Below are 21,107 nucleotides of genomic sequence, written 5' to 3' on the forward strand. Positions count from 1 at the left end.
TCTCTTGCTTTTTTGATGATCCAGTTGATGTTGGCAACTTGATCTCGGGTTCTTCTGCCTTTTCTAAATTCAGCTTGAACATCTAGAAGTTCACACAGTTCATGTACTATTGAAGCCTGGCACGGAGAATTTTGAACATTACTTTGCTAGTGTGTGAGATGCATGCAACTGTGTGGTAGTTTGAGCATTCTTTGGCATGGCCTTTCTTTGGGATTGGAATGAAAACTGACCTTTTCCAGTCCTGTGGCCACTGCTGAGTTTTCCAGATTTGCTGGCATACTGAGTGCAGCACTTTCACAGCATCATCTTTTAGGATCTGAAATAGCTCAACTAGAATTCCAGCACCTCCACTAGCTTTGTTTGTAGTGATGCTTCCTAAGGCCCACTTGACTTCCCATTCCAAGATGTTTGACTCTAGGTGAGTGATCACACCACCATGGTTATCTGGGTCATGAAGATCTTTTTTGTACAGTTCTTCTGTGTATTCTTGCCACCTCTTCTTAATATCTTCTGCTTTTGTTAGGTCCATATCATTTCTGTCTTTTATTGAGCCATCTTTGCATGAAATGTTCCCTTGGTATCTCTAATTTTCTTGAAGAGATCTCTAGTCTTTCCCATTCTATTGTTTTCCTCTAATTCTTTACACTGATCACTGAGGAAGGCTTTCTTAAGTCTCCTTGCTATTCTTTGGAACTCTGCATTCAAATGGGTATATCTTTCCTTTTCTCCTTTGCCTTTAGCCTCTCTTCTTTTCTCAGCTATTTCTAAGGCCTCCTCAGACAACCATTTTGCCTTTTTGCCTTTCTTCTTGGGGATGGTTTTGATCCCTGTCTCCTGTACAAAGTCACAAGCCTCCATCCATAGTTCTTCAGGCATTCTGTCTATCAGATCTAATCTTTTGAAGCTATTTCTCACTTCCACTATAATCATAAGGGATTTAATTTTGGTACCTGAATGGTCTAGTGGTTTTCCCTACTTTCTTCAATTTAAGTCTGAATTTGGCAGTAAGGAGTTCGTGATCTAAGCCACAGTCAGCTCCCGTCTTGTTTTTGCTGACTGTATAGAGCTTCTCCATTTGGCTGCAAAGAATAAATCAATCTGATTTTGATATTGACCATCTGGTGATGTCCATGGGTAGAGCCCTCTCTTGTGTTGTTGGAAGAGGGTGTTTGCTATGATCAGTGCATTCTCTTGGCAAAACTCTGTTAGCATTTGCCCTGCTTCATTTTGTACTCCAAGGCCAAATTTTCCTGTTACTCCAGGCAGCTCTTAACTTCCTACTTTTGCATTGCAGTCCCCCATAATGAAGAGGACATCATGTATGGAGAAGTAGTGGGAGAAAACCATTGTGAAAAGCAAATAACAATGTAATTTTATTAGCTTGAGATAGACTTTGGGGAATAAACATTCAAAGCAACCAAACATGGAAGCGTAATAAATTCACCTAAGTCCCTGAAACATTTTTGTTTTAGAAGAATCCAGCACAGAGGGGACGAGGGACATGTACCATGGCTAAAGCTTCCTATCCTGCTAGTATGTTTGCTTGTATTGGTATCAAATATTCATTTTTCTCCAAGTCTCAAATGTCATTTAGTCTGACCACCCAGTAAAGAAAAATACTAGTCTGGAAATAATGATGGGTAGAAAGTTTTAAAAATAATCTCAGATTTATACCCTCAAAATTTAACCTCATATATCTTCCTTAGAAAAGCTCTTGGGGAAATATGAAAACATTATTACTCCGCCAAAAGGGACAACATTAAGCCAACCTATGCTCAGTTGCAAAAGTTCACAGCTTCCTCCCTCAGATATTTAATTAATTAATCATTAATTTTTAATGGAACACTGATTAGTTTCATCAGTTCTGCTGTTAATTGTATTATTACTTTATTCAACTATCTTTGGTTTCCTCCTTTTATCTTACTTTCTTTATTTGAATATTTAGCTCTTTAAGAAATTGGATTGCATAAACTTGTGGATAATTGTCAGCCCAAAAGATGGAATATACTCTCTTCTCAAATATATAGATTATACTACCACTGACATTGGGCTACATCCCAAAGAAGTCTTGACACATTTCAAAGGGAACACATACAAAGCAATTGAAAACAAATAATAAAATAAAAAGAGTATTTTTGGAAATTGAAAAGAATGTTTCTAAATAACTCATAAATTAAAGAGGAAAGCACATAGAAAATGCAACATTCAAAATTGCCCAAGGTGAAAGCTACCACATACAAAATTTCATAGGAGGTAGTTATACTAATGTTTAGGAGGAATTCTACAGTCTTAGGAATATTTATATAAAAATAAGAAAAATTAAATATAAGTGAATATTCAACTCAAAAAACTAGAAAGAGAAGAGAAGAATATAGCCTCATGACATTACAGAAAACTGAAAATTAGGAGAAACTGACAAATCCATAAATATAACATAAAATTTTAACATACCTCTATCAGAAAGTGAATGATCAACTGGATGGAAAGCAATTAGAAATAGAGAATATTTAGAAACATTTAATTAAAAAGAGTCGAAGAGCTTGACTTTACCCCTACATCCAGAGAAATCTTTAATTTCCTTTTAGTTCCCCTGAATCCAAATAACCAACCATCATGCCTACCCCAGACTTGGAGTCCGCAGAGCGGCAGCCCAGCTCTGCTCAGTCTATGAATGTCTATTCTATTCTATTTCTATTCTATTCACTGGTGGCTTGCCCTATTTTTGTTTGTGGTGTTTAACTTGCAACTATGTATTTTTAAACTCTCTTACTTTCATTTACTTTTCTATTCTTTTAATTTACTTTTTATTTTATAGGTATTTTTGATAGTTTATGTGTCATTGTTACATATTTGAAGCAGAGGCAATACACTGAAGCATAAACTCACTGTGTCATCTTGACCTGAAATTATCACTGTTAAATTTTTTTAATTTAATTTTAATTTTGAATTGGCAATACCAGAACATAGTAAAATATTCCAATCAAGAGATATAGAATGCATAATCACATCTTACATGCCATTCTATTTAGCTTCCCAACTGATGATAAATAATCTCACAATACAACATCTATATACCAACTGGTTAAATTCACTGATTATCAAATTATACCATGATAAGATATTTGTTATTTTTTCCAAATCATTTTACCTTCAAAAACCCCCTGAATCTCGGCCACTATTTACAAGCCTGTGCTCCAACAACCTTTCTACTCCCCCACATCTTTCTACTCCCCACAAGCTTAAATATCACATCTTTCCTAGCCCCCATTTGACCATGATGTTTCTCTGAGTCTACCAGGGCTTTCTTATCAATTTTCACTGAAATGCAAATCCCTGGAAGAACCTCATCATCCCAAACCCCTGCACTTATGTGACTAAAAATCTCCTCTAAGAAATCTTCTGTGATTAAACCACATTCACCTTTCATTCCAGACTTTCCTTATATCCATGAATGTATGTTCGGACAGAGGATGAGATGGTTGGATGGCATCACCAACTCAATGGATATGAATTTGAGTAAACTCCAGGAGTTGATGATGGACAGGGAGGCCTGGTGTGCTGCAGTCCATGGGGTCACAAAGAGTCGGACATGACTGACCGAACTGAACTGATAAAGTATATGTTCACTGATTGGAATACATGTTTTCAACAACACTCCAAGGTTAGGGAGTCAACAGTAAAAGTGCCTGGGATTTGGAGTCAGACAGACCCACATTAGATCCTAGTTCCACTACTGTGTGATCCTGAGCAAGTAACTTGCTCTCTCTGAGTCTCTTTATCAGTCAGTTAGGGATGATAATATCTAACTTCCAAGTTGTGTGAAGACAAAATGAAAATGAAACAATGTGTATGTAAAAGTCATGTCCAGGGGCCGGCACATACTTATTCCTCAAGACATAATAATTCCCTCCCTTTCCTGCCTTCCTTATGTTTCTCGAGCTTATTACCCATTAGGCTTTAAGTGGCTTGAGCATCAGGAACTGCTTCCAGCTAAGCACCAGCTCAGAGTTCCTACAAAATGGATATTCAGGTGTGTGATGAAGGTGTACACCTCCCACCTCCTTCGTCACTATTCTCACTAGGGCTGCTGGGCCCCTCAAAGTCCTGCATTCTCACTACCAGCAGCATATCAGAAGGAAGTCTTTGGGTTCCAGGGTACAACACCCATAATCAAAGAGAGAAGGCCATCAGTGCCGACACCAGGCACATTCACTGGAGGCCCCAACTCACCTGCCAGAACCAGCTTCCCTGAAGCAGGAAAAGGCTTGTCCGCAGAAGTTCCACAGTTATATTGGCCTGTATGAAGAGCTCTGTGAAGGCAACCAGGCCTGTCAAACAGACGACCAAGAACAGAAGCTTGTGCACAAAGATGTCCAGCACTTCCCGGCCGTGAGTGTGATTGTAGAAGACAAAAGCTGTCAGAGGCAGAAAAAATGGTTTGTCTTTCTCAATGACACTACTGTTCCTCCCCCATCTCCACACAGCTTTACATAAAGCACACACATTTGTCCAAAATATGAGGTGCCCACTGCTTCCCATAATAATGGAAATCTCTAGCATTTTTGGAGTCATCACTATAACTGTTTACGATGTAATCTTTGAAATCTCCTTTTCCCTTCCCCAGTCTTTATTCTCTTCTCCAATACATGATGACATTTTCAACTAACTAAATTTCAAAGCATATTTTATGCAAAAGGATAAATAATAAGCATGATGAAGGCAGGGGACCAGGAGTTAGGGCAAATGGACAGATGAATGAAATAAAGTCTTTCCTTAAGCAATTTCATCTACTGGAGGCAGCAAATATAAACACCAATCAAAAGAGTGGACTTCGATGGGTAGGGTAAGTTTCTCTGGAAGCTCCCAAGAAGTAGTAACTAACTATATTTTTAATCCTATGGACAGAATAGTGGCTTCAACTTCATCCTTTTCATTTGGATGTGGAGGAAAAGATGTTCATTCAGAATATGGTAACATCCGGAGAATAGCTTCGGTGTGAATGGATACATGCAGATATGTATGGTTGAGTCCCTTTGCTGTCCACCTGAAACTATCACAGCATTGTTAATTGACTATACTCCATATAAAATAAAAAGTTTAAAATAACATGATAACATCTGAGATAATGAGACTCATGCTGTTGGTGACTGTTGCCCAACTTTTATCTATCCCTTGTTCTCAAAGAGCATTTGGCAAACGTGCTTATCTTTAGACATAGGAAGCAAGGTGGACATTAGAAAGGACTGCTCTTGATAATTGGGGGCTTTTTAGTTCTATGACCAATCTACCCTTACATATAAAATGTTGCTGTTCAGTCACTAAGTCGTGTCCAACTCCTCTGTGACCCCATGGACTGTAGCCCACCAGGCTCCTCTTCCATGGGATTCTCCAGGCAACAGTACTGGAGTGGGTTGCCATTTCCTTCTCCATACGTATAAAATAAATGAAAACAAAGCATTAAATACTTGTCATCAGTGTTTTCTTATGCAGTAACAGGGAGGCCAACTGAACAAAAAGTGTTAGGACCTCAATTTTATGTGACTGGATTTTTCGGACTCTGTTTTATCATGTAATGGTGGAGTTTCATTATATCAATATTAAAAAGACTACTTCATAGGTATGAGAACTACTCTGCTTTGAGTGATCTCTTCATTGGAGGATATTTATGCTTTACTAACTCCAGAGAAGGAAATAGCAACCCACTCCAGTATTCTTGCCTGGGAAATCTCACAGACAGAGAAGCCTGATGGATTTCAGTCCGTGGGATCACAAAGAATTGGACACAACTGAGTGTCTGGGAAGGCCTTGCAAATAGCTATGAAAAGAAGAGAAGTGAAAAGCAAAGGAGAAAAGGAAAGATATAAGCATCTGAATGCAGAGTTCCAAAGAATAGCAAGAAGAGATAACAAAGCTTTCTTCAGCAATCAATGCAAAGAAATAGAGGAAAAGAACAGAATGGGAAAGACTAGAGATCTCTTCAAGAAAATTAGAGATACCAAGGGAACATTTCATGCAAAGATGGGCTCGATAAAGGAGAGAAATGGTATGGACCTAACAGAAGCAGAAGATATTAAGAAGAGGTGGCAAGGATACACAGAAGAACTGTACAAAAAAGATCTTCATGACCCAGATAATCACGATGGTGTGATCACTCATCTAGAGCTAGACATCCTGGAATGTGAAGTCAAGTGGGCCTTAGAAAGCATCACTACGAACAAAGCTAGTGGAGGTGATGGAATTCCAGTTGAGCTCTTTCAAATCCTGAAAGATGATGCTGTGAAAGTGCTACACTCAATATGCCAGCAAATCTGGAAAACTCAGCAGTGGCCACGGACTGGAAAAGATCAGTTTTCATTCCAATTCCAAAGAAAGGCAATGCAAAAGAATGCTCAAACTACCGCACAATTGCACTCATCTCACATGCTAGTAAAGTAATGCTCAAAATTCTCCAAGCCAGGCTTCAGCAATACGTGAATTGTGAACTTCCTGATGTTCAAGCTGGTTTTAGAAAAGGCAGAGGAACCAGAGATCAAATTGCCAACATCCACTGGATTATGGAAAAAGCAAGAGAGTTCCAGAAAAACACCTATTTCTGTTTTATTGACTATGCCAAAGCCTTTGACTGTGTGGATCACAAAGAACTGAGGAAAATTCTGAGAGAGATGGGAATCCGAGACCACCTGCCCTGCCTCTTGAGAAATCTGTATGCAGGTCAGGAAGCAACAGTTAGAACTGGACATGGAACAACAGACTGGTTCCAAATAGGAAAAGGAGTACGTCAAGGCTGCATATTGTCACCCTGCTTATTTAACTTATATGCAGAGTACATCTTGAGAAATGCTGGACTGGAAGAAACACAAGCTGGAATCAAGGTTGCCGGGAGAACTATCATTAACCTCAGATGTGCAGATGACAGCACCATTATGGCAGAAAGTGAAGAGGAGCTAAAAAGCCTCTTGATGAAAGTGAATCTGAAGAGTGAAAAAGTTGGCTTAAAGCTCAACATTCAGAAAACGAATATCATGGCATCCAGTCCCATCACTTCATGGGAAATAGATGGGGAAACAGTGGAAACAATGTCAGACTTTATTTTTTGGGCTCCAAAATCACTGCAGATGGTGACTACAGCCATGAAATTAAAAGATGCTTACTCCTTGGAAGAAAAGTTATGACCAACCTAGATAGCATATTCAAAAGCAGAGACATTACTCTGCTGACTAAGGTCCGTCTAGTCAAGGCTATGGTTTTTCCTGTGGTCATGAATGGATGTGAGAGTTGGACTGTGAAGAAGGCTGAGTGCCGAAGAATTGATGCTTTTGAACTGTGGTGTTGGAGAAGACTCTTGAGAGTTCCTTGGACTGCAGGGAGATCCAACCAGTCCATTCTGAAGGAGATCAACCCTGGGATTTCTTTGGAAGGAATGATGCTAAAGCTGAAGCTCCAGTACTTTGGCCACCTCATGTGAAGAGCTGACTCACTGGAAAAGACTCTGATGCTGGGAGGGACTGGGGGCAGGAGGAGAAGGGGACGACAGAGGATGAGATGGCTGGATGGCATCACTGACTCGATGGATGTGAGTCTGAGTGAACTCTGGGAGATGGTAATGGACAGGAAGGCCTGACGTGCTGCGATTCATGGGGTCGCAAAGAGTCGGACGCGCCTGAACGACTGAACTGAACTGAACTGAGTGTCTAAACAGCAACAACAATGCTTCACTACTCTGAGCTCAGTTTGTTGTGTTAAAAATGGAAATAATGATCATCTCCAGAATAAACCTGAGATAAACAAGCATGGCAGGTGGTTCTTTAAGGTAGATGTGAAATTTGAATACAATACCTGAATGATTGTGCTTGTCCAGTTTTACTAACTAAGTTAGTAGGGAAGGGAAATCTTTGGCATCCTGTCTAGGACACCTCAATAGCTTACCATGACCCAGACAGCTGGCCTACAGGTCAAGGCTGTACCAGGACACCAAAGGAAAGGTGCCCTTTATTGTTGTAAAGGGCTAGACAAATATCCAATAATAATGAAAGATAAATGAAAACACTCATACTTACCCTCCACAAATAAGGCATTTAATAGCATTAACTTGCTAAAGGAGGCAGGAAGTGACCTGATGGTGGAACATAAGATGTTTGTCACACCCAGCAGCCCAAAGAAGAGGTACATGGTAAAATGATGCCAGTCTAGAAGTCTAACCCACTGATCCTTTTTGTAGTCATATAAGATCAAGTGCGGTCCTCCAGGAACAAACTGTCCTGCAAGGATGCCTGCAGAGGGATAAATCACACTTTAAGCCATCTTTCCACAACTTTACTGAAAACTGAAGTGCAGAAGGATCAGCCTACAGCTTAGCCCAATATATTGTCTTTTTATGGTACTGATTCTTCTTTCTGGGCCATTACCTCACAGCTGAGCACTGATTCTTTAGACTGGTTTAGAGCTTAAAAGACTGGTTCGGATAATCTCTTTTAATCAAAGACAGCCAATTTTGTCAAACAGCTATGTCAGATCTTCAGAGCTAAAGGTCTTCGTTCCACTGAGTTCCCTGATCAGTTCCACTGACGGACTAAGTTCCTTTTTTAATCTAACGACTAGATAAATCCTGAGTAATTTTGGATTTAGATTTGTGAGATTAATCCTATAGCATCTGATTACTTCCTTCTTACACAGTACATCTTGGGGTTGGGAGTTGTGCTTGGTTCAGGATTAAAATGCTAGAGTTCAGCTTCTCCCCAATTAAGGATAACCAGGTACAACTGAGCAACTGAAGTGAACTGTTAGAAAACCATGCTTGAACTGAACTGGTACATGATCAAGCAATAAAAAACAGAAATACAATTAGAATATGTATTCAGATGTATTTGAATAAAAAATTTATTTTAGTAATCTCTTGTTTTGATATTCAGTCTTCTCTTTGCATGTGAAAATACACCAAGAAAGCAAACAGAACACAGAAAAGGGTCACTCACCGATTAAAGCCACTCCAACTAGCACAATTCCCTCCAACATTTCTGTTCGATAGAATAATGCTTTGGAATCAAAGTAGGAAGTCGGCTTCTGCTTTTTGAAGGCATATTTCAGAACGCACTTTGTAGTCCACCAAATCCCAAATGTAATTAAGATGAATCCAGGGAAAGCATGGCCTTTGAAATCCCCCATGACTACCAAAATAAGAACATAGAGAAGATGAAGGCATTTCATTTCTAGAACTTGGCCTAAGTGTCACTTTTTCTGTAAAGTATATTATCTCTGATAATGGTAGATATGCCACTGAGTCAGAGGATCCAGTATTACTGACGACAGTAGTAGACCCATTACAATATCAACAATACCAACAAGTAGAAAAATGCACATTTGTTGAACACTTACCTTTTTCTAGACACTATGTCAAGTGGTTTACATGTGATCTCTAACTTAATTTTCACAACATACCCATAAATCAAGGGTTAAATCACATTTTCAATTGAGATACGAGTATAGGAAGTGAAATGACTTACCCAAACCTCACAACTATTGGGAAAAAAAACATCATTGTTTTTAACAGAGAACTGAAAAGGTCTCTGAAAAATGATAGTGTGTACTCAACCAACACATTTTAAATATATTTGAAAGAAAGTAACAGGAAAGTTTTATCTTTATGTTTAAAACTTGAAGTGATATAAAACTGCCTACAAGAATTTTTAAATAGGCAATTTCAAAGTATCAAACATCAAGAGTGTGGAAAAGATCATTAGGACTTATTCAAATATCTGTGCACTCTTCCACACTTTTCCCAGCCACATCGCCATTTGATCAGAATCATATTTCCAGTTCTGAGCAGTGGACTGTGGCATTTGTCACGTCCAGGTTGAGTCAGTTAAGAACCTACATGATTCCTTTAACTCGCTTTTCCCCTGCCTTGGCAACCTGTGCATAGCATATCTACAAGATAGAAGACAATCAAACAGCCTGCATCAGATTTCTGCAAGAAACAGCCCTTTATTGGGTTAAGTCATTTAAATGTTGAGGTTCAATAGCTTAATCAAGCAGATCCAAAGGGATACCAAGCTAAAACAAACTGCAAATTCTGTTCATTCCATTGCTACATGATTGAGCAATAAAAATCAGACATATTCTCCTTTTTGGTCAGCACTACACAAAATCATTGCACTCATCTCACACCCTAGGAAAGTAATGCTCAAAATTCTCCAAGCTAGCCTTCAACAGAACAAGAAACAAGAACTTCCAGATGTTCAAGCTGGGCTTAGAAAAGGCAGAGGAACTACAGATCAAATTGTCAACATTCGTTGGATCAGAGAACAAGTAAGAGAATACCAGAAAAACATCTATTTCTGCTTCATTGACTATGCTAAAGCCTTTGACTGTGTGGATCACAACAACCTATGGAAAATTCTTCAAGAGATGGGAATACCAGACCACCTGACCTGCCTGCTGAGAAATCTGTATGCAGGATAAGAAGCAACAGTTAGAACTGGACATGGAACAACAGACTGGTTCCATATCGGGAAAGGAGTAGGTCAAGGCTGTATATTGTCACCCTGCTTATTTAACTTATTTTCTAAGTATATCATGCAAAATGCTGGGCTGGATGAAGCATAAGCTGGAATCAAGATTCAGTTCAGTTCAGTCACTCAGTCATATCCAACTCTCTGTGAGCCCATGGACTGCAGTACGCCAGACTTCCCTATCCATCACAAATTTCTGGGGCTTACTCAAATTCATGTCCATTGAGTTGGTGATGTCATCCAACCATCTCATCCTCTGTCATCCCACCATCTCATCTTCTGTCATCCCCTTCTTCTCCCACCTTCACTCTTTCCCAGAATGAGGGTCTTTTCAAATGAGTCAGTTCTTTGCATACTTTCTGCCAAAGTATTGGAGTTTCAGTATCAGTCCTTCCAATGAATAATCAGGACTAATTTCCTTTAGGATTGACTACTTGGATCTCCTTGCAGTCCAAGAGACTCTCAAGAGTCTTCTCCAATACCACAGTTCAAAAGCATCAATTCTTCGGTGCTCAGCTTTCTTTATAGTCCATTTCTCACATCCATACATGACTACTGGAAAAACTAAAGCTATGACTAGATGGACCTTTGTTGGCAAAGTAATGTTTCTGCTTTTTAATATGCTGTCTAGGTTAGTCATAACTTTCCTTCCAAGGAGCAAGCGTCTTTTAATTACATGGCTGCAGTCACCATCTGCAGTGATTTTGGAGCTTCCAAAATCTACTTACCATGAAGTGATGGGACCAGATGCCATGATCTGTTTTCTGAACATTGCTTTAAGCCAACTTTTCACTCTCCTTTTTCACTTTCATCAAGAGGCTCTTTAGTTCTTCCTCACTTTCTGCCATAAGGGTGGTGTCATCTGCATATCTGAGGTTACTGGTGTTTCTCTCGGCAAACTTGATTCCAGCTTGTGCTTCATCCAGCCTGGCATTTCTCATGATGTACTCTGCATGTAAGTTAAGTAAGCCGGGTGACAATATACAGCCTTGACGTACTCCTTTCCCAATTTGGAACCAGTCTGTTGTTCCATGTCCAGTTCTAACTGTTGCTTCCTGACCTGCATACACATTTCTCAGGAGGCAGGTCACGTGGTCTGGTATCCCCAACTCTTTCAGAATTTTCCACAATTCTTTGTGAACCACAGAGTCAAAGGCTTTGGCGTAGTCAATTAGGCAGAAATAGACATTTTTCTGGAACTCTCTTGCTTTTTTGATGATCCAACGGATGTTGGCAACTTGATCTCTGGTTCTTCTGCCTTTTCTAAATCCAGCTTGAACATCTGGAAGTTCACGGTTCACATACTGTTGAAGCCTGGCACAGAGAATTTTGAGCATTACTTTGCTAGCGTGTGAGATGAGCGCAACTGTGTGGTAGTTTGAACATTCTTTCACATTGCCTTTCTTTGGGATTGGAATGAAAACTGACCTTTTCCAGTCCTGTGGCCACTGCTGACTTTTCCAAATTTCACGGCATATTGGGTGCAGCACTTTCATAGCATCACCTTTTAGGATCTGAAATAGCTCAACTGGAATTCCATCACCTCCACTAGCTTTGTTCATAGTGATGCATTCTAAGGTCCACTTGACCTTGCATTCCAGGATGTCTGGCTCTAGGTGAATGATCACGCCATCGTGCTTATCTGGGTCATAAAGATCTTTTGTGTATAGTTCTTCTGTGTATTATTGCCACCTCTTCTTAATATCTTCTGCTTCTGTTAGGTCCATACCATTTCTATCCTTTACTGAGCTCATCTTTGCATGAAATGTTCCCTTGTTATCTCCAATGTTCTTAACGAGATCTCTAGTCTTTCCCATTCTATTGTTTTCCTCTAATTCTTTACACTGATCACTGAGGAAGGCTTTCTTATCTCTCCTTGCTATTCTTTGGAACTCTGCATTCAAATGGGTATATCTTTCCTTTTCTCCTTTGCCTTTAGCTTCTCTTCTTTTCTCAGCTATTTCTAAGGCCTCCTCAGACAACCATTTTGCCTTTTTGCATTTCTTTTTCTTGGGCATGGTCTAGATCACTGCCTCCTGTACAATGTCATGAGCCTCTGTCCATAATTCTTCAGGCACTCTGTCTATCAGATCTAATCTTTTGAGTCTATTTCTCACTTCCACTGTATAAGCATAAGGGATTTTAATTTGGTCATACCTGAATGGTCTAGTGGTTTTCCCTACTTTCTTCAATTTAAGTCTGAATTTGGCAATAAGGAGTTCATGATCTGAGCCATAGTCAGTCAGCTCCTTCTCTTGTTTTTGCTGACTGTATATAGCTCCTCTATCTTCAGCCACAAAGAATATAATCAGTCTGAATTCAGTATTGACCATCTGATGATGTCCATGTGTAGAGTCTTCTCTTGTGTTGTTGGAAGAGGGTGTTTGCTATGATCAATGCATTCTCTTGGCAAAACTCTATTAACCTTTGACCTGCTTCATTCTGTACTCCAAGACCAAATTTGCCTGTTACTCCAGGTATTTCTTGACTTCCTACTTTTTTCCAGTCCCCTGTAATGAAAAGGACACCTTTTTTGGGTGTTAGTTCTAGAAGGTCTTGTAGGTCTACATAGAATCATTCAACTTCTTCAGCATTACTGGTTGGGGCATAGACATGGATTACTATGATATTGAATGGTTTGCCTTGAAAATGAACAGAGATCATTCTGTCTTTTTTGAGATCACACCCAGGTACTGCATTTCAGACTCTTTTGTTGACCATGATGGCTAATCCATTTCTTATAAGGGATTCTTGCTCACAGTAGTAGATATAATGGTCATCTGAGTTAAATTCACCCATTTTGGTTCATTTTGGTTTGCTGACTCCTAAAATGTCGACATTCACTCTTGCCATCTCCTGTTTGACCACTTCCAGTTTGCCTTGATTCATGGAACTAACATGCCAGGTTCCTATGCAATATTGCTCTTCACAGCATCAGACTTTACTTCCATCACCAGTCACATCCACAACTGGGTATCGTTTTTGCTTTGGCTCCATCTCTTCATACTTTCTGGAGTCATTTCTCCACTGATCTCCAGCAGCATATTTGGCACCTACCGACCTGGGGAGTTCATCTTTCAATGTCCTATCTTTTTGTCTTTTCATTCTGTTCATGCCGGGAGAAATAGTAATAACCTCACATATGCTGATGATACCATTCTTATGGCAGAAAGTGAAAAAGAACCAAAGAGCCTCTTGATGAAAGTAAAAGAGGAGAGTGAAAAAGTTTGCCTAAAACTCAAGATTCAAAAAGTGAGATCATGGCATTCAGTCCCATCATTTCATAGCAAATAGATGGAGAAACAATGGAAACAGTGAAGAACTTTATTTTCTTGGACTCCAAAATCACTGTGGACAATGACTGCAGCCATGAAATTAAAAGATGCTTGCTCCTTGGAGAAAAGCTATGAAAAACACAGAGAGCATATTAAAATGCAGAGACATTACTTTGCTGACAAAGGTCCATCTAGTCAAAGCTATGGTTTTTCCAGTATTCATGTCTGGATGTGAGAGTTGGACCATAAAGAAAGGTGAGCACCAAAGAATTGATGCTTTTGAACTGTGTTGTTGGAGAAGACTCTTGAGAGTCCCTTGGACTGCAAGAAGATCCAACCAGTCCATCCTAAAGGAAATCAGTCCTGAATATTCATTGGAAGGACTGATGCTGAAGCTCAAAAACTTTGGCCACCTGATGCAAAGAACTGACTCATTGGGAAAGACCCTGATTCTGGGAAAGACTGAAGGCAGGAGGAGAAGGGAATGACAGAGGATGAGATTGCTGGATGGCTTCACTTACTCAATGGACATGAGTTTGAGCAAGCTCCAGGAGCTGGTGAAGGACAGGGAAGCCTGGCGTGTTTCAGTCCATGGAGTGGCAAAGCGTCCGACATGATGAAGGCCTGAACTGAATTGATAGAAAACCAGGCTTGAACTGTATTGCTACATGATCAAGCAATAAGAAACAGAAATATCTTCCTTTTTGGGTCAGCGCTATAGAAAATCAGTCTTCCCTAGTGGCTCAGACAGTAAAGAGTCTGCCTACAAATTGGGATACCTGGGTTTGATCCCTGAGTGGGGAAGATCCCCTGGAGAAGGCAATGGCAATCTACTCCAGTATTCTTGCCTGGAAAATCCCATGGATGGAGGAGCTTGGTGGGCCCCAGTCCATGGAGTGGCAAAGAATCAGACACAACTGAGTGACTAACACACTCATAGAAAATCAGTCTTTAGTTATATGAGTTTTGAATTACATGAGCAGCCTTTTGTTCAAAGGTATTGTATCATCTACAGAATAACAAAGAGAGTGTTCAGAATCACCCCTGTGGATCCTACAGTGGGCCAGTGCAGGAGAACTCATGAAAGGCGATTTCAGGATTCCCTTCAGCTCAGCAGGGGTGGGTGATGGACCTCTCAGTTCAGGGAAAATTCCTTTGAGTTACTTCCACATCCCTCTGACAGAACTGTGAAGTATCAAAGATGAATTATGAAGCTGACTCAAACACTAAAAGGCTCTTAAATCCCAGCTGAGATGCCAGATAGACATTTTAGCAACCCCAGAATCACCCATACCATCCTAGAGACTCTGCCTCAGTGTATCACAAAGTGCCAAATGCAGCTTCTTATCCAGACTGACTCTAATGAGGGGTGTGACCTGGATGAGGTCCCTTAAGCTCTCTGAGCCTTGGTCCTTAATTAAAAAAGAAGGAGGTGGCTACCTGACACCTGGAGTTCCTTCCTGCCCTAACAGATTCACTGATTCATTATCCTAACCACCATCTTTAGCACAGTGTTACTGAGTCCTCTTGTAAGTCATGGCTTAGACAGTCACATGAGATTGAAATATACTTCTATGTGGGATTGAGAAGCACACCTAGACTCTAGATATTTTTAACTTTTCTGAAAAAGAATCTGATATATTCTAAAGGAAGCTTAAATTTTACATTCTTTGGTACAGGGAATCCACTTCCAGGAATTTATCCTAAACATCTAACCAGAAATCAGGAACCAAATTAGAAGCACTATACATGTCTGAAATTAAGAAAGAGGGGATATATTTACTTTTAAAAAAAGGTTGTTTTTAAAACTGAGGAGAGGGGACTTTAGATTCAGATTGACTAGAGATGAATCCTAACTTTACTGTTTAACAGTTCCATGACTTTGGCAAAGTTATTTAACCTCTCAGGGTTTTAGCTCCCCCTTCTATAAAATAAAACAAAGTTTCAACCTTATAAAATTAAAATGAGTTGTTCCAAAGCAAATAACCCACAGTATTTTTAGACGAGCTCCAGCTATACTCAACATCACAAACTATGAAAGCAAAGCCAAATGAGAAATTCTACTTGTATAACAATTGCAGAAAAGCAAGAAGCACCTATACAATTCACTTAGCACTCATTCATGTACTGCCTGTAACATTGATCCTGCTGTTGACTTAGAGTTACTAGCGACTGCAATTAGAGAATAAGCTCCTTGAAAGTAGAACCATAAATCTACTCTTTCATCCCCTGCAGGACCTGTACAGTGCACTATATACTGTGAAGTTGTAAGTTAAGAGTAAAGAAGTCCTTCTTGTAACACAGGATCACATATTTACTCAACACCACCATTAAACTTGGGGGCTTCCCTTGTAGCTCAGTCAGTAAAGGATCTGCCTGCAGTGCAGGAGACCTCGGTTCAATTCCTGGGTTGGGAAGATCCCCTGGAGAAGGAAATCGCAACCCACTGCAGCATCCTTGCCTGGAAAATCTCATGGACAGAGGAGCCTGGTGGGCTGCAGTCCATGGGGTCGCAAAGAGTCAGACACGACTGAGTGACTAACACTAACTAACACCATTCAACTAATCATCTTATTTACCACCCAATACCAGAAAATAATTTTCCTCCAGTAACCACCATTCACCTGCTTGCTCAAATCCAAAATATGCAGGTCATCCTAGAGTCAAGTATGTCCCTAAAAACTAGTTGATTATCGAGATTTCTGCCTCTGCTTCTCTATGTGAACCCTTTCCTGCCCCAAACTAGGCTGACTTCCCTTAGCCTCTTAAATTTTTCTGCTTGGTGAATCTGCCCTGATGGCCCAGACAGGATATGCTAATACCTTCTCAAAGTACTGAGTTCTTACTTTACTGAATTCTTTCTGTAATTAGTCACTAGAAGTTGGCCTTCTCCATTAGTCTCTATATTTGTTACTATGTTGTGAGTGCCTGTGAGGCAGGCAATTGAGGCCTCTCAGAGGTCAAATGCCTAAACCATCCTTATTTATTTTTTTAGGCTTCTGGTATATGGGAAAAAGGGGAAGAAAATTCCAAAACAGGTTACCAAAACTGGCTGCTTTTAAATGTTTAGGTTTCCCTAGTAAATACTTTGATCCACACATTAAATTTATTGCCTATCTTGGTAATAACATGAAAATTTCTGAATTGTGCAGCTCTAGGCCAAATCCACCTCTATGACCGGCTAACAGATTACCACACCTCCAAAGGCTGAACACACCAATGTATCTTAGAACAGCCCCTGGGATGTGATAGGGTGGCAATGAGGAATAGTGAGTTGAAAGATTTTGAGATGATCAGAATGGGGTGAGAAATGACTTCTTTTCCTATGTGAATTTTAGGTCTTCTGTATCTTTAGCTGTTTAATCTGAAACACTCTGATGGTTCCAATCTTTCTTTGTTTAAAAAACCCAAACAAAATGAAGTCAAAGCAGGGTTGCTATATTTGCCTGGCTAAGGGACCCAGCAGACCCAGTTTCTCCTAGCAACAAAAATGGCACTCATTTGATTTCACTTCCATTGCGGAGAGAGAAAACTCAGAACCTCAAACATCACTCCAGTCAACTTCTAGAACACGACCACCTGTTTATCAGTCTATTGTTTCCTGCTTTACTATTGCCTGCAGGTGCAACTGCTGGTAAGAACCTAGGAATCCAAGTTTAATTAGATCTCAATCCAAAAAGCAGATATGTTGCCCTTGGAAGGAGACATGGGGCCCTCCTCCACAAAGCAGAGCATACCTGCCAGGCAGCCAGCAGAAACCCCAGGGAAATCACCAGGCCAGAAAACCAGAAGGTCCTTCCTCAGCATCCTCCCTGCTTGATTGCACCACTTGCAATCTCGTGCAGAAGAGGTTCAGGCAGCCCTAAAGTGGTGGGCTTCAAGATTCAATCACCAGCTTCCAGCTGCCAGCCATCCTAAAAATTTATACCCTTCCCCATCCAGAAAAAAAAACTCCCTCCTAATGACACCAAATATCACCCCCTGAGCTAAGACAAGAAACAAACCTGCAGCCCACATTGGCTGCTTTTTTCTGAACACCCCCTGACATACACAAATACTCACCACTCAAAAGAGAAATGTTTTTAAACTCTCTCACTTAAGGATAATGGGCAAATTTCAAGGTTTAAATCAGGTGTTAGGTATTCATTCCCATTAACCAAAGCCACTTAAACCAATGGCCAGGCCAGTGTACAGAAAGAGAGAACTCAAAATAGCCTAGAGATAGATATTCTACAATTTACTTGTTGGATTTTCAACCTCAATATAAAATGAATACTATGGAAAAAAACTTAAACTAAAAATTCAGCTTGAACCATCACCAAAATGAAGTATTCTTAAATCTTAGTGATTCATATTTCAAGACATTTACATATTCAAATACACTAAAACAATTTGAACTATTTCCTGAGCTCCCTTTACCACTTAATTCTCAAAGCAACGTATATACAAGTATCAGTCAGTTCAGTCGCTCAGTCGTGTACGACTCTTTGCGACCCCATGAATCACAGCACGCCAGCCTCCCTGTCCATCACCATCTCCCAGAGTTCACTCAGACTCACGTCCATCGAGTCCGTGATGCCATCCAGCCATCTCATCCTCGGTCGTCCCCTTTTCCTCCTGCCCCCAATCCCTCCCAGCATCAAAGTCTTTTCCAATGAGTCAACTCTTCGCATGAGTGGCCAAATTACTGTACTCTGTGTATAAGTTAAATAAGCAGAGTGACAATATACAGCCTTGACGCACTCCTTTTCCTATTTGGAACCAGTCTGTTGTTCCATGTCCAGTTCTAACTGTTGCTTCCTGACCTGCATACAGATTTCTCAAGAGGCAGGGCAGGTGGTCTGGGATTCCCATCTCTATCAGAATTTTCCATAGTTTATTGTGATCCACACAGTCAAAGGCTTTGGCATAGTCAATAAAGCAGAAATAGATGTTTTTCTGGAACTCTGTTGCTTTTTCCATGATCCAGCGGATGTTGGCAATTTGATCTCTGGTTCCTCTGCCTTTTCTAAAACCAGCTTGAACATCAGGGAGTTCATGGTTCATGTATTGCTAAAGCCTGGCTTGGAGAATTTTGAGCATTACTTTACTAGCATGTGAGATGAGTGCAATTGTGCGGTAGTTTGAGCATTCTTTGGCATTGCCTTTCTTTGGGATTGGAATGAAAACTGATGTGGGTCTATTTATGGGCTCTCTATTCTGTCTCACTCATCTATGTGTCTTTTCTTTCACCAATACTATACTATCTTGATAACTATAGCTTTAAACTAATACCTGAACTTGGATAGTGTCAGTCCTCTGATTTTGTTCTTCATGATTGTGTTGGTTATCCTGGGTCTTTTGCCTTTCCATATAATAACTTAGAATAAGATTGTCAGTATTCACCAAAAAATTTCTGGGATTTTAACTGGGATTGCATTGAACCTATAGATCAATGACAACACTGAATCTAATAATGACAACACTGATTCTTCTAATCTATAAACATGGAGTATCTCTCCATTTATGTGGCTCTTTGGTTTTGTTCATTAGAGATTTGTAGTTTTCTTCATAAAAACCTTATACATATTTTGTTAAACTTACATTTCATCTCTTTTCCCTCTTCTTTTGGTGCTAAGGTAAATAGTGTTATGCTTTTAATTTCAAACTCCAATTATTCATTGCTGATATACAGGACAGCAGTTGACTTCCATATATTAATTTTATAACTTCAACTATAAACACTTTTTAGGTCCAAGAGTTTTTGGTTGTTGTTGATTCTTTGGGATTTCCTAAATAGACAGTCATTATCATCTACTAAGAAAGATAGTTTTATTTCTTCCTTCTCATCTTGTGTATTTTATATTTTTTTTCTTATATTATTGCAGTAGCTAGAATTTCCAGTATGATGTTGAACACTAGTGGTGAAAGGGGACAATTTGCCTCGTTCCCAGTCTTAGGGAAAAAGCATCCAGTCCTTCACCATTAAGTAAGTTAACTGTGGGTTTTTCTGTAGATATTCTGTTTCAAATTGAGGAAGTTTCTCCCTTTATTCTTAGGTTGCCACTTTTCAGATTTAAAAGAAAACAACTTTTCTAAAAAATTTTTTAAGATGATTTGGGAGAATGGCATTGAAACATGTATAATATCATGTAAGAATCAAATTGCCAGTCTATGTCCAATGCAGGATACGGCACGCTTGGGGCTGGTACACGGGGATGACCCCAAAGAGATGTTGTGGGGAGGGGGGTGGGAGGGGGGTTCATGTTTGGGAACGCATGTACACCCGTGGTGGATTCATGTCAATGTATGGCAAAACCAATACAGAATTGTAAAGTAAAAAAAAAAAAACTAATATAGTCTTTAGAACCAGAAAATAGAGAACTTTAAATGCTAGGTTAAGAACTTTATTCCATGGACAATAAGATGCAACAGAATGCTTTGAGCAAAAAAAAAAAAGCAACCGAGATATGCATCAGACCCCTTAAACTCTTCCACAATACAAGAATATAATTTCTATCTAAAAATGTCCAGCAAACTCCTCCAACTACTTCAATACGTCATTCTGCTGACATTCAAATCTCACTCTCCATTAGCCCTGCCTCATAGCCAACTTGAGTCCCTTGGAGGTCCCAGGGAAGATGTAGAATATTCATCTGTCTTGATAAACTGCTTCCACACAAACCTGACTTGCAAACTCAGTATTCTACTACCCACTCCCTGCCCAGAAGAGAAAGTTAGGTCACTCTGGTTCAGAGCAAAGGCACAGGCACCCCACGGCCCAGACTCACTAACCAATGTGCAGTCAAAATGCAGTGACCACATCTGAATCAACAGTGTTGAACTGTCATTTGTACCATATATTCTAAAGAAGGAGTTGTTGTCAAGAGCTCTATCCACAATGGTATCTGGATGCCTGTCTACAGAGAATACCCTGTAGCCTAGTTCTATCCTCTGGGGACATGAGATCAAACTAGAATCCTCATTTTAGCCAGATCCCCATGTGACTCATATGCACATTAAAAACTAAAAATACTTGTCTGGTCTAGGGCAGAATTTCCCTACAGTGGCACTATTGACATTTCATGAACAATTATTTGTTTATTGTGTAAGGTTCTCCTGTGCTTTCCAGAATGTTCAGCAACATCCCTGGCCTCTACCTACTAGATTCTGACAGCACTTTACTCCCAACTGTGACAAAGATATCTACAGATATTGATAAATGTCCCCTGAGGGGCTAAATCATAGTCCCTTCCCAATAAGAAGTCTGGTTTAGAAGATCCTTGGTCCAAACTCTTAACATAAAAAATTTTTTTTTTCTTTTCACTTGAGAAAAAGAGAAATG

At 39.8% G+C, this 21,107-nt stretch overlaps 1 protein-coding gene across 2 annotated transcripts in view; it reads right to left on the minus strand.

The window, feature by feature from the left end:
• LOC120852590 (transmembrane protein 45A-like) overlaps window positions 1-21,107 on the minus strand; it is a 72,460-nt gene that overhangs the window by 16,850 nt on the left and 34,503 nt on the right. Inside the window, exons 1-4 of one of the 2 annotated variants that reach the window (XM_040225930.1) lie at window positions 10,811-10,835; window positions 8,973-9,164; window positions 8,058-8,270; window positions 4,231-4,415 (exon numbers count right to left, since the gene is read on the minus strand). In XM_040225930.1, the coding sequence (XP_040081864.1) occupies window positions 4,231-4,415; window positions 8,058-8,270; window positions 8,973-9,162 (588 nt within the window). In that variant the 5' untranslated portion in view covers window positions 9,163-9,164; window positions 10,811-10,835. Of the gene's footprint in view, window positions 1-4,230; window positions 4,416-8,057; window positions 8,271-8,972; window positions 9,165-10,810; window positions 10,836-21,107 lie in introns of those variants that run through there. The other variant, XM_040225924.1, reaches the window with a different exon arrangement.

Source organism: Oryx dammah, unplaced genomic scaffold (assembly GCF_014754425.2).
Source record: "Oryx dammah isolate SB20612 unplaced genomic scaffold, SCBI_Odam_1.1 HiC_scaffold_2, whole genome shotgun sequence".
NCBI classification, from domain to species: domain Eukaryota; kingdom Metazoa; phylum Chordata; class Mammalia; order Artiodactyla; family Bovidae; genus Oryx; species Oryx dammah.